The sequence below is a fragment of the Budorcas taxicolor genome, chromosome 15, assembly GCF_023091745.1.
Source record: "Budorcas taxicolor isolate Tak-1 chromosome 15, Takin1.1, whole genome shotgun sequence".
Lineage (NCBI taxonomy): Eukaryota > Metazoa > Chordata > Mammalia > Artiodactyla > Bovidae > Budorcas > Budorcas taxicolor.
This window is the reverse complement of record NC_068924.1, coordinates 73,905,402-73,916,915: the sequence shown is the minus strand read 5'-3', so window position 1 is coordinate 73,916,915 and position 11,514 is coordinate 73,905,402. Positions and strand designations below refer to the sequence as shown.

The 11,514-nt window shown below is 57.1% G+C and overlaps 1 protein-coding gene across 1 annotated transcript; it reads left to right on the top strand.

The window, feature by feature from the left end:
• The first annotated feature begins 3,732 nt into the window (after nt 1-3,732).
• Nucleotides 3,733-9,740, top strand: PEX16 (peroxisomal biogenesis factor 16). Its single transcript, XM_052652831.1, has 11 exons — nt 3,733-4,133; nt 4,347-4,382; nt 5,210-5,286; nt 5,596-5,729; nt 5,869-5,969; nt 6,902-6,982; nt 7,127-7,255; nt 7,345-7,417; nt 7,544-7,663; nt 9,068-9,132; nt 9,582-9,740. Exons 1-11 carry the CDS (start codon nt 4,022-4,024, stop codon nt 9,638-9,640), a joined length of 987 nt encoding a protein of 328 aa, XP_052508791.1. The 5' UTR covers nt 3,733-4,021; the 3' UTR covers nt 9,641-9,740.
• Nucleotides 9,741-11,514: the final 1,774 nt, after the last annotated feature.

The following is an 11,514-nucleotide window of genomic DNA, read 5'->3' as shown; positions in this document are numbered from 1 at the left end:
CCTTCAAAGCCCAGCCCAGGTGACCAAATTCAGGCAGGGGCCCAGGAGGGCGGGGCTGCCCTGGGTGCCTTCCGTACACACGACCCTCTTTGTCTCTGGGACCTAACGAGGCACAAGATCTGGAGAGGAAATTCAGGCCGCTGTGCTGCTGCCAACCTGGCTGAGCTCCTGATCCCTTCCCTGGCCTGAGGGAGAGAAGAGAAACAGCCTCCAGCCCCAGTGTCCCTTACAGTCTGTCCAAGGGTGGGGGTGGCGGGCGTGATCCTCTGTCTCCCATGCCCCTCTCCCTCCCCAGAAGCACTGGAACCACCAGCCCTGGGAATGCCAAAGAAACCCTGCACAGCCCCCTTCCTCACTCTCTCACTCTGCCTTCCACACTTCCCCTTCCTCACTCTGCGTCTCTAGCCTCAGATACAGGGGCAAGAGTACTGCTGATGAGGTTTGGCGAACAAGTTCTTTAAGATGGCAGGGGATGTAGGGAGGAAGGAAGGAAGAGCCCCAGCCAAAAGCCCTGAGCCCTAGTCTTAATCCCAGTTGCTAACTTGATTTATGACCAAGCGGTCTCAACAGTCACTGCTCTGGCTGAGCTGTGAGCAGAAGAAGAGAGGATCCCCAGAGAGAGGACCCCTCACTGTGGTCTCTTTGACCAGTGCCATGCTATGTGACCTAAGACTAGTCCATTCCCCTCCTTGGGCCTCTTATTCCCCATCTGTGAAATGGAATTCATACCAATCTGGCCAAGTTACTAGGAGGAGTTAGGTATGAGTGAGCCTGGCACCCAAGAGGTGGTGAAAAATAATGTAGATGATACCCTTGGCCACCTCTCTGTTCCCCAGGAGGTTTGCCACTCTTGAGGCCCTGGACACATCTCCCTGAGTCTTCATTCCCTGGCAGGGGCAGGGCGGGAAGTTAGATGCCCCGTCTGAAAAAGAAGAAAACTAAGCTGGGGGGAGACTTAGGGAGGCAGCTCAAAGATGGGTTGTGGTTTCTTGGTGAGGTATGTTAAAATGCCTGATTCTGTGGTCAGACTAGACCAGGATTCCAATCTTGATGAGGCGTTCTTAAGCGGATCCTTTGCTCTTGTGGAGATAATATCTGGTGGAGAGGATTAAGTAAAATACTGTACTATTCTCAGTTCAGTTCAGTTCAGTTCAGTCGCTCAGTCGTGTCTGACTCTTTGCGATCCCATGAATCGCAGCACGCCAGGCCTCCCTGTCCATCACCAACTCCCGGAGTTCACTCAGATTCACGTCCATCGAGTCCATGATGCCATCCAGACATCTCATCCTCTGTCGTCCCCTTCTCCTCCTGCCCCCAATCCCTCCCAGCATCAGAGTCTTTTCCAATGAGTTAGCTCTTCCCATGAGGTGGCCAAAGTACTGGAGTTTCAGCTTTAGCATCATTCCTTCCAAAGAAATCCCAGGGCTGATCTCCTTCAGAATGCACTGGTTGGATCTCCGTGCAGTCCAAGGGACCCTCAAGAGTCTTCTCCAACAACACAGTTCAAAAGCATCAATTTTTCGACGCTCAGCTTTCTTCAGAGTCCAACTCTCACATCCATACATGACTACTGGAAAAACCATAGCCTTGACTAAATGTACCTTAGTCGGCAAAGTAATGTCTCTGCTTTTGAATATGCTGTCTAGGTTGGTCATAACTTTTCTTCCAAGGAGTAAAGCGTCTTTTAATTTCATGGCTGCAATCACCATCTGCAGTGATTTTGGAGCCCCAAAAATAAAGTCTGACACTGTTTCCACTGTTTCCCCATCTATTTCCCATGAAGTGATGGGACCGGATGCCATGATCTTCATTTTCTGAATGTTGAGCTTTAAGCCAACTTTTCACTCTCCTCTTTCACTTTCATCAAGAGGCTTTTTAGTTCCTCTTCACTCTCTGCCATAAGGGTGGTGTCATCTGCATATCTGAGGTGATTGATATTTCTCCCGGCAATCTTGATTCCAGCTTGTGTTTCTTCCAGTCCAGCGTTTCTCATGATGTACTCTGCATATAAGTCAAATAAGCACAGTGACAATATACAGCCTTGACGTACTCCTTTTCCTATTTGGAACCAGTCTGTTGTTCCATGTCCAGCTCTAACTGTTGCTTCCTGACCTGCATACAGATTTCGCAAGAGGCAGGTCAGGTGGTCTGGTATTCCCATCTCTCTCAGAATTTTCCACAGTTTATTGTGATCCACACAGTCAAAGGCTTTGGCATAGTCAATAAAACAGAAATAGATGTTTTTCTGGAACTCTCTTGCTTTTTCCATGATCCAGCGGATGTTGGCAATTTGATCTCTGGTTCCTCTGCCTTTTCTAAAACCAGCTTGAACATCAGGAAGTTCACAGTTCACGTATTACTGAAGCCTGGCTTGGAGAATTTTGAGCATTACTTTACTAGCATGTGAGATGAGTGCAATTGTGCGGTAGTTTGAGCATTCTTTGGCATTGCCTTTCTTTGGAATTGGAATGAAAACTGACCTTTTCCAGTCCTGTGGCCACTGCTGAGTTTTCCAAATGTGCTGGCATATTGAGTGCAGCACTTTCACAGCATCATCTTTCAGGATTTGAAATAGCTCAACTGGAATTCCATCACCTCCACTAGCTTTGTTTGTAGTGATGCTTCCTAAGGCCCACTTGACTTTACATTCCAGGATGTCTGGCTCTAGGTGAGTGATCACACCATCGTGATTATCTGGGTCGTGAAGATCTTTTTTGTACAGTTCTGTGTATTCTTGCCACCTCTTCTTAATATCTTCTGCTTCTGTTAGTTCCATACCATTTCTGTCCTTTATCGAGCCCATCTTTGCATGAAATGTTCCCTTGGTATCTCTAATTTCCTTGAAGAGATCTCTAGTCTTTCCCATTCTGTACTATTCTCAGAGTACCATAAACCTGCTGCCCTGGTCCCCAACGGCGCAGCCCCGTGGGCCCCAGCCTTGCCCCGCCCCTTTGCCCACAGCCAATCGGCGGCCGCCTCTTCCGCGCATCGGTTCCCTCCACCTCTGGCCGCCTCCTCTACCGCCGCCACTTCCTTCCAGGGAGGCTACCCTGTTTGGGAAGAGATTCCCTGCAGAAGTTCTCATTTCTTGGGAAGCAGCTGAGAGCTGGAAGATGCACCGGAGGGCCAAAAAGCGCTGTGAAATTGATCCCGAGTTCAAACAGCCCGTCTGCCCTCTAACCATTTTACAGATGGGGAAACCCGAGGCCCAGAGAAGGGAAAATCCTCGTTAAGGTCACCCCGAGCGGAGAGCAGAAGCCCAGGCCAGGCTTTTCTCCGTGAAGATGGGAGTTCAGGTGCGCGATTTGGCGGGAGGGCGGCGGGAGGGAGGACATGCTCCTTGTGGGAGCCGGGGCACTAACGATGCTGGCCAGGGGGATCTTGACTGCGTAGGAGGCTGGACTTCTCGCTGCCTCAGTTTCCCCAGCACTACCTCTGGGAGAAGTCAGGCGACGAGGCAAGGGGCCAAACGCGCGCCTGCTCACAGTCCGATTGTCCTTAGGCTGTCCCCGCGCTCCCCACCCGCCCAAGTCTGATGGAGAAGGCTCCTCTGTGGGCGCTGCCTCCCAAGCCCTTTAAAAGCCAGTCTTCCCGTTCGAGCCTCTCGGCATTCTATTGGGAAGGCTCTCGATCCCTACTCCAGAATTAACTGCTCAGGCTGCCGCGGGAGCTTTTTCCCGGAGCTCTAACTGCGCAGGTGCAAGGCAGCAAACCCGGAAGGCGGAAGAGCCGGTGGGGCCGCCGGGGTCGTGGGCGGAGAGCGTGTGAACCAATGACCTGAAGGAGTTAGGAAGGGCGGGATTAGGCCCGCGGTTACTTAACGCTCCCCTGGTGGGAGGTGATTTAAGAAATGGGGTGAAGGGTGCCTCAACTGCTCTTCGCGTCGCCGTGCTTCTGGCCCGCGGAAGTTAAGCAGCAGAGAGGCGGGCCTAGCGCCGGAAGCAGGAAGGAGGGCGCAGGAAGCAGGGCCCCGTAGCCAGTATCGCTGTCGGTCCGTGGGTCCGTCGGTCCCGAGGGCAGGATGGAGAAGCTGCGGCTGGTGGGCCTCCGCTACCAGGAGTACGTGACTCGTCACCCGGCCGCCACGGCCCAGCTGGAGACGGCAGTGCGCGGCCTCAGTTACCTGCTGGCAGGTGCCACCCTGACCTTTGACCCATCCCTTCGGATCTCTGACCTCTGACCCCACCTGCCTCCCCCTCCCTTCCCTGCGGAGCCTGGGTAGTGATCGCTGTGCTTGAGGAGTTCCTTCCGGGTTCCCGTTAGGGCATAGGGAGGGAATGTCCAGGGACCCGAAGCAGCAGGGAGAGGCAGACTCACCGGCGCCTCCTTCTGTGCCTTCTCCCCAGGTCGTTTCGCCGATTCGCACGAGCTGTCAGAGCTGGGTGAGCCGGGCTCTGGGGTGGGTGGGGGGCGAGAGGGTGGGGGAGGGCTTCCCAGAGGGCTTCCTAGATTTCCCGTTAGATCATCCAGTTCTGTGATTGAATCAGACAGGGGTCCAGCGTCCACTGTCCTAGGCCGTCGCGTATGCCCCCTCCCCCGCCATAGTTGAGAGATATGTCTGGGGACCTTGACTGGTCAGGAGGCTGAGCCAAGCGCCTCTTCTGCCTTTGCTCCGTTAATCTTCCCTACAGTCATGTGAAGTGGGTACTGTTATTGTCCTCCTTGTCCAGTTAAGGGAACAGAAGTTTAAGTGGTTAAGGAACAGCCACCGAAAGCCTCAACCAGGATTCACGTCCCAATCTCCCAAATTCCAGAATGCCCAGACTGTAACTGCTTCAGTGGTGTTTACCCAGTCAGTACAGGAGAGACAGATCCTGAAAGGATGAGCTGGGTTCTAAAAGGTAGGGATGGAAGAGAATTTCAAGGACAGGCTGCAGAGAGAGCAAAGACCAGGAGGTGACTGCACCTCCCATGTCTCTTTGGAGCATGATGGGCGGTTCTGGGCTGCTGGATAACCAGTGCTATTCAGCAGGACAGTAGCTGGTATGTCATAGAGATCAAACCATCCTTTCTTGTTCTAGCTGCTCACACAAAGGTCGTTGAGGGGAGTGGAGAGCTCTGAGGAAGTGGGTGGCAGGACCTGTTGTTTCCACATATTGTGGGGATGGCTGAGCACAGCAGGGGATAGGTGATCCCTGCTGCTCTAGGGAGTAGGGGTGGGGGTGGAGGCTGCAGAGCCAGCCTCTCAAGGCCACTCTCTGCCCCTCAGTGTACTCTGCCTCTAACCTGCTTGTGCTGCTCAATGACGGAATCCTACGGAAGGAACTTCGGAAAAAATTACCCGTGGTAAGAATTGTGAAGCAGAGGGCTCAGGAACAAAATAGTAACCACCAGCCCATGTTTGGGGCACGCGTTATGGTCTCCTGGAGTACGAGACATGGCTGCATCCACCTGTGCCTGTAGCTGTTGGGCGACAAGTCCAGGCATCAGTGTCCCCTTATCAGGTGAAAAGACTGTGTTTCACAGGGCAGAGTCGCCTGTCCCAGCAGGAGATCTCAGGCTTACGCACTTAATCTTGGGAAGAGGGAGGTGTCCCCTGGGGGAGGAGCTGAAACCAGGGGGGCCTCCTGACCTCTTGGCCTGGGGTTCTTGCAGTCCCTGTCCCAGCAGAAGCTGCTGACATGGCTGAGCGTGCTGGAGTGTGTGGAGGTGTTCATGGAGATGGGGGCCACCAAGGTGTGGGGTGAAGTAGGACGTTGGCTCGTCATCGCCCTCATCCAGCTGGCCAAGTATGTCGGGACTGTGGAGGGCCGGCCTGGGGTGGGGGTCACTGAGACCAGCTGTACCGATGGTGTTCAGTAGAGCAGCCTGGACCCCTGCCAGCTAGCCACCTCCCCCTTCCCCAGCCCTGCCGTACTCCCAACCCAGGGCTGTACTTCGGATGTTCCTGCTGATCTGGTTCAAGACTGGCCTCCAGACCTCACCCCCCATCGTTCCGCTGGACAGGGAGACCCAGGCACAGTCCCGGGGTAAGTGCCTACCCACTCTGGAGTGGAATGGGGCACGGGGCTGATTGGTAGATGAGAGCTGACCTACTCACTGTCACCGTGGAGCACACCTCTCCCCATCAACTCATTTTGTCCTCATCGTCTTATACTGGTATTTTACAGAAGAGAAAGAATGATGAAGTCAGAGGCCAGATCAGAGCTTAAACTCAGAGCTTCTGACGTTGGAGTCCTCAGTCTCCATTGTTATGGGCTGCGGGAAGAGGGGACAGAGCATCAGGAGGAAGCAGGGGTCTTGCCAACCTTGTCTTTGGGCTGGCTCTGTATTAAGAGCACAGCCTCATGAGGCAGGGTACCCAGCAGATGCGCCCCTTTAGGGCTTTGGGCCCATCAGCTGCTGGCCTCTGGTCTTACCCCCTTGACTTTGAGTTGGGGGCAGGTCTTCGCTTCTGTTTTCATGGTCATGTTGAAAGCAAAGCTCTCAGAAGATATACCCTTCCCCTCCTTCTTAAAATTTTTTTTTATTGGCCACGCCACACAGCCTTTGGGATCTTAGTTCACTGACCAGGGGTGGAACCCTCGCCCCCTGCAGTGGAAGCATGGAGTCTTAACCGCTGGGCCACCGGGGAAGTCCAGATACAGCCCCTCTGGCTGTGGTTCCCATGGACCACCGGCCCCCCTGCCTTGTTCCAGTGCCTGGGAGGCCTTAGTTCTTGGCTGGTATATCTGCACAGGTGATACTGGCCTTTCCCCAGGTTGGGGAGGGCTGCAGAATGCTCCCTGCTATGGACAGGTCCCAGGCACAGCCTCTGCTGTGGTGTCCTTGACTCCGCTGCTGTCTTCGTACAGGTTTATCCATTCTCCCCATAGCCCATGAGTGTTCACTGCACCTGCATTCGCTTGTAGGCTCTGCACGTGTCCCTCTGACAGTATGACCTTTTATCTGTTCCCGCTAGATGGTGACCACAGCGCTGGTAGCCAGGAGCAGTCATATGTGGGGAAGCGGTCAAACCGGGTGGTGCGAACCCTCCAGAACAGTAAGTGTGGGAGGTTGCTGGATGAGACAGCTCGGTGCTGAGGTCAGCGTGGGCCTGAGGGCCTGGCTTTGGTCACTGCCTGCCCGCCCCTGCCCCAGCCCTCCAGCCTCTTACCTGCCTCTTACCTCTTACCTTGTGTTCTAGCTCCGTCCCTGCACTCCAGGCACTGGGGGGCCCCGCAGCAGCCGGAGGAGCTGGGCGTCGCCCCCACCCCACTGGGGCTGCAGGAGACCATCGCCGAGTCCTTGCATATCGCCCGGCCTCTGCTGCACTGTATCCTTAGCCCAGGCCTGGGTTGCGATAGACGGGGGCAGGCAGGGCGGGCCGTGTGCCGGAGACATCCTTAACGCCGTGGCCGGCAGTGCTCAGCCTGGGCCTCTGGGGTCAGCGGTCGTGGACACCCTGGCTCCTGTCCGGTGTCGTGGATGTGACCAGGTGAGCTGGGCCTGCCTGGGGGCCCCATTCCCTCCGTCCGGCTCTGTGCTGCAGGCCCGGCCTCACGTGGGCGGGCAGGGTCCCTGCCTCTGCTGTCGCTGGCCCGAACCTTGTCCCCTCCCCCAGCCTGAGCCTCCTGAGCGACAGGAAGGGCCTGGCCCGGCGGGAGCGGCTGGAGCTGCGGCGCCGGACCGTCCTGCTGCTCTACTACCTGCTGCGCTCCCCCTTCTACGACCGCTTCTCCGAGTAAGGGCGGGCTTCTCCGAGTAAGGGCGGGCCTCTGGCTCGAGGGCGCCCTCTCCGCGGGGCAGGGCGGGGGCGGTGGGCTGGCTCCCCAGGCTTGCTCACGCCTGCCTCCCCTCCCTCCTTCCCCGATCTGGGCTCACGGAGCACGTGCCGTGGGCTACCCTGGGTGTGCTCACTCCCGGTTTCTGGGGGCCGTCTGCCCAGTGTGCTGCTTAAGCTGCTGTTGGCAGGTGAGGGCACGGCCCCAGGGACCGTGGGCATGAACTTTCCCCATCCTAAGCTTGCTCGCCCACTTTCCTAAACAGTTGGGTTATTCCCCACTGCTCACAGGAGACACTGAAGTTCAAAGAGGCTGGGCAGCTGAAATGAAGCCACCCAGCCAGCCAGTTCCCACACCCATGCTCTCTCCTGGCCTGTCCCCTGCCTCACCCAGCCCTCACTCCATACCCTGAGAGGGTCCAGAGCTCCTAGCCACAGAGAGGCCTGCTGGGTGTGAGTCAGGGGTGACTCGGCGCCAAGTCTCCCAAAGAGGTCACCTGAGGTCAGACCGAGATTTGAGGAGGGGTCCCTATACTGCGACTGGGGCTGTGAGACAGGCTGGAGGCTCCCAGGACCCACTCTGTCCAGGTTGTAACAAGAACACTGCTTAAAGGCTGGGGTGATCGTTAAAGGCTGGAGTGATCATTGGAATCGTACTTAACATTCTGTACATACAACTTCTGTTCATTTTCTGAGTTGGTAGAAAGTAAGCTTAGGTCAGATTTAATAACCACCTCAATGAAAATAAGTTTCTATTTTCAGATCAGTTTGAAAGCTCACAAGGTTCCAAAGCCAAATCCTTTTCTACACTCCAGAGAAAATGCTCTGGAGACTTTGGTGGATTGTGACCTCTGCCCACAGATGGCTTGCACTCTACAGAGGAAGCATTGTAGCCCCAGTATTGGTCTGAATTGAGGATTACCTAATTGCAAAGGTGGCTTCCCAGGCTACAGGCCTCCAGTCTGGCCTGTCTTCCTGCCAACCTGACAAGCCCAGCACCCTTAGAGCAGTGGCCCAGACTGAGGAGGGCCCAGAGCCTGTCCCCCAGAGGACAGGGGCAGGGTGTCGAGGACCTCTGGGATATAGTCTGGGGAGAGAGAAGTTTCCTTCCCCATTCTTATTGTCAGACAATATAATCTCTGGCTCTGGGCTGCCTCCCAGCTGTGGGCTGAGGTGTGACCCTCCCAGGTGTGTGGCTGGGGATGGCTGGACGAGAGCCTTCTGTCTCCTAGGATGTCCTTGATGCACGTGGTGACCTTCTGGCTTCTGGGATGCACTGCCTTTAGTCAGGTGGTCAGCAGAGGTTTTACACGCCTGGGTTTGCAGGAACCCAGGACCCCTACTTAGGCTACTCCTTTGTTGCAGGGCCAAGATCCTCTTTCTACTCCAGCTCCTGGCAGACCACGTCCCAGGCATTGGTCTGATCACAAGTAAGCGTGGAGTGAGGGTGTGATAATTACCATCACGGAGCTTTTGTGTGGCCCGGCTCCCTGTACCTCCTTGTAATCTGACTCTTGGCACAGTTGGGAGAGGGAGCGCAGAGGTCAGGTTGGGAGGGTGACAGCTCCTTCAATGACATGAGACCAGCTTCGCTGGCCGGGGACTGTACGGAGGAATGACACCTGCTGGCCATTTGGAGAGGCACCCTCAGCAGAGAGGCCCTGGGCCAGGGCTACCCACAGGGACAGCGGGACAGCTGTGTGATTTCTGTGAGCTTGAAACTCTTTGTAAACATAGCCAGAGATGGCTCTGATGCTGGCGGGGAAGGTGGGAGGGCGGGGGCTCTGACCAGGCGGACAGGGGCCTCAGGAGGGCCCTGGGTAGAGCTGGATTGGAGTCTGGCCCTCAGCCCTGAACTTACTCCCCTCTGTCATTGCAGGGCCGCTCATGGATTACTTGCCCAACTGGCAGAAAATTTATTTCTACAGTTGGGGCTGACGGACATTCCGCAAGTGGGGTGTGGGGAGGGGCAGGGGGTGCCTCAGCTCTTCAAGTCCCTGGGCCCCTTTGCCCTAATAAAACTGACTCTGGCAGTGTCCACGCCTGTGACTGCTCCATGCCCCCGACCCGGGGCACCCGGCTCCTGCACTCTGGCTGGGCTCCGCACACAGCCCTGGTCTCCACTAGAGCGCCCTTAATTCCCTCTCGACTCCGCATCCTGAGGGGAAGCAAGCACACGCCGCACCTCATCACTGGCCGGGGTGCCCCGCTAGGACCGGGCCACGGGCTTCTGCAGCCTAGAAAGCTGGAGCCCACCTCACGGGAAGCTGCGATAGCAGATGCTGCTTCTCTCTTGATCCCTGCTGACGGCCAGCCAGGCTGAACCCAGACAGTGGGTGACAGCTGCCCCTGTGTCTTCCGGCCCACGCCCTGCCGGGGCCTGATGCCTGGCAGCTGCTCCATGGTGGAGCGTGGTGCTGGTGGGCCTGCCTCAGTGCAGAGGGGCACCTCAAGCCCTGACCCCTGCTCGAGAGTAGAAGGCCTTTGTCCTGTGGGAAGGGGACATCAGGCCCCAGCCAGGGCTGCGGCCGCCCCTGGGCAGCGGTAAGGTTGGCAGGGCTGGCAGCTGCCACGTGCGGGTTCACGGGGCATGAGCCGGCGTCTCCCCTGTGGTCTTCCTGGAGGCACCATGCAGGGATTTGGGCATGGCGGCTGCTGTCTTTCTGCCTGGTCTCTCCCTTCCCTCAGTCTCTGCTGCCTTTGTGCTATGAGCAGACCGCATGCTCCTGCTGGAGCTTCCAGCCGGTCAGGCAGCCGCTTGGGTTCTGAGAGGGCTCCATCTGCCTTGTGTCAGCTGTGCCTCCGCTGCCCCCAGACACCGTGGGACGGGCTGGCTGTCCCTGACTGCTTTACCCAAGTGCCTCTGAGAAGCCCCGTCCGGGTCCTGGGCCAGGGGCGAAGGCGCTGGGTGGTTACCACTTGAGACCCGCAGCCTTGGCTGGGAATGGTAGTGTGCTCTGGGGCTCGTGCTGTGCGTGGAAGCGAGTCAGGCCCAGCTCGCCGCCCTCGCTCTCGACAGCGCGGGGGACAGGTGTGTGGATGCCTCCGTGTGCCGAGTTGTTGCGGAAGTATGCGCGGCCCATGGTCAGACTGCCTGCCTGCCCCAGCCGGAGGGCACCCTGGTCAGGGAGCCCTCCACTCAAGCCGGCTTCTAAACTGCTGAGACTTCATCTGTTTTCAGCAGGCAGACGGGAGGTGGAGGCTGTCTGTGCAAAAACAGCACAGGTAGTTGTTGCAGTGGCGTGATGGCCCTGCCGGGGTGGGAGGGCGCCCGAGCGGCGGGCAGGGCCGAATCCACCAGGCCATCGCGCCCCAGGCCAGCAATGTCTCGCCCCAGGCCAGCAATGTCTCGGAGGAGGTGGTGGGGAGGGGCCTGTTTGAAAGCGCATCTCAGGGAGCCTGTGGGCACGGGAGGGGGAAGGTGGAGGCCTGCAACCATGGGTGGGGCCAAGTTAAGACGGTGGCAGGAGGGGTGGGGGGCGACCCAGCCAGGCCTTGGGGACTGGTTGTGGATACAAAGGAAGAGGGTGGCGTCTAGTCTTGGAGGCAAGGAAATGAGGGGTTTGGAGTTAAGAGGAGCCAGAGCATCTGAACTTGTGGTTCCTGGCGGAGGGCAGGGGGCGCAAAGGATGCTAAGGCAGTTTCGTGGGAGCCAGTTGTGTCCAGGGAGGGAGCCGGGTCCACACTGAGTTAACACGGGGCCGGGCAGGAAGCAGAGGGCCACACGGCCTCGCCACAGGCCTGTGAAGAGACAGTCTCTGGCCTCATCAAGGATTCACTGAGCACCCAGCAGGCATCCAGTACTGGACATC

What these genes read in the sequence shown, in the direction of transcription:
- PEX16 (XM_052652831.1), top strand. Translation starts at nt 4,022, where the DNA reads ATGGAGAAGCTGCGGCTGGTGGGCCTCCGCTACCAGGAGTACGTGACT. An exon ending in GACCCAGGCACAGTCCCGGG is followed by an intron (nt 5,970 to 6,901) that starts GTAAGTGCCTAC and finishes TGTTCCCGCTAG; the next exon opens with ATGGTGACCACAGCGCTGGT. An exon ending in GGTGTCGTGGATGTGACCAG is followed by an intron (nt 7,418 to 7,543) that starts GTGAGCTGGGCC and finishes CCCCTCCCCCAG; the next exon opens with CCTGAGCCTCCTGAGCGACA.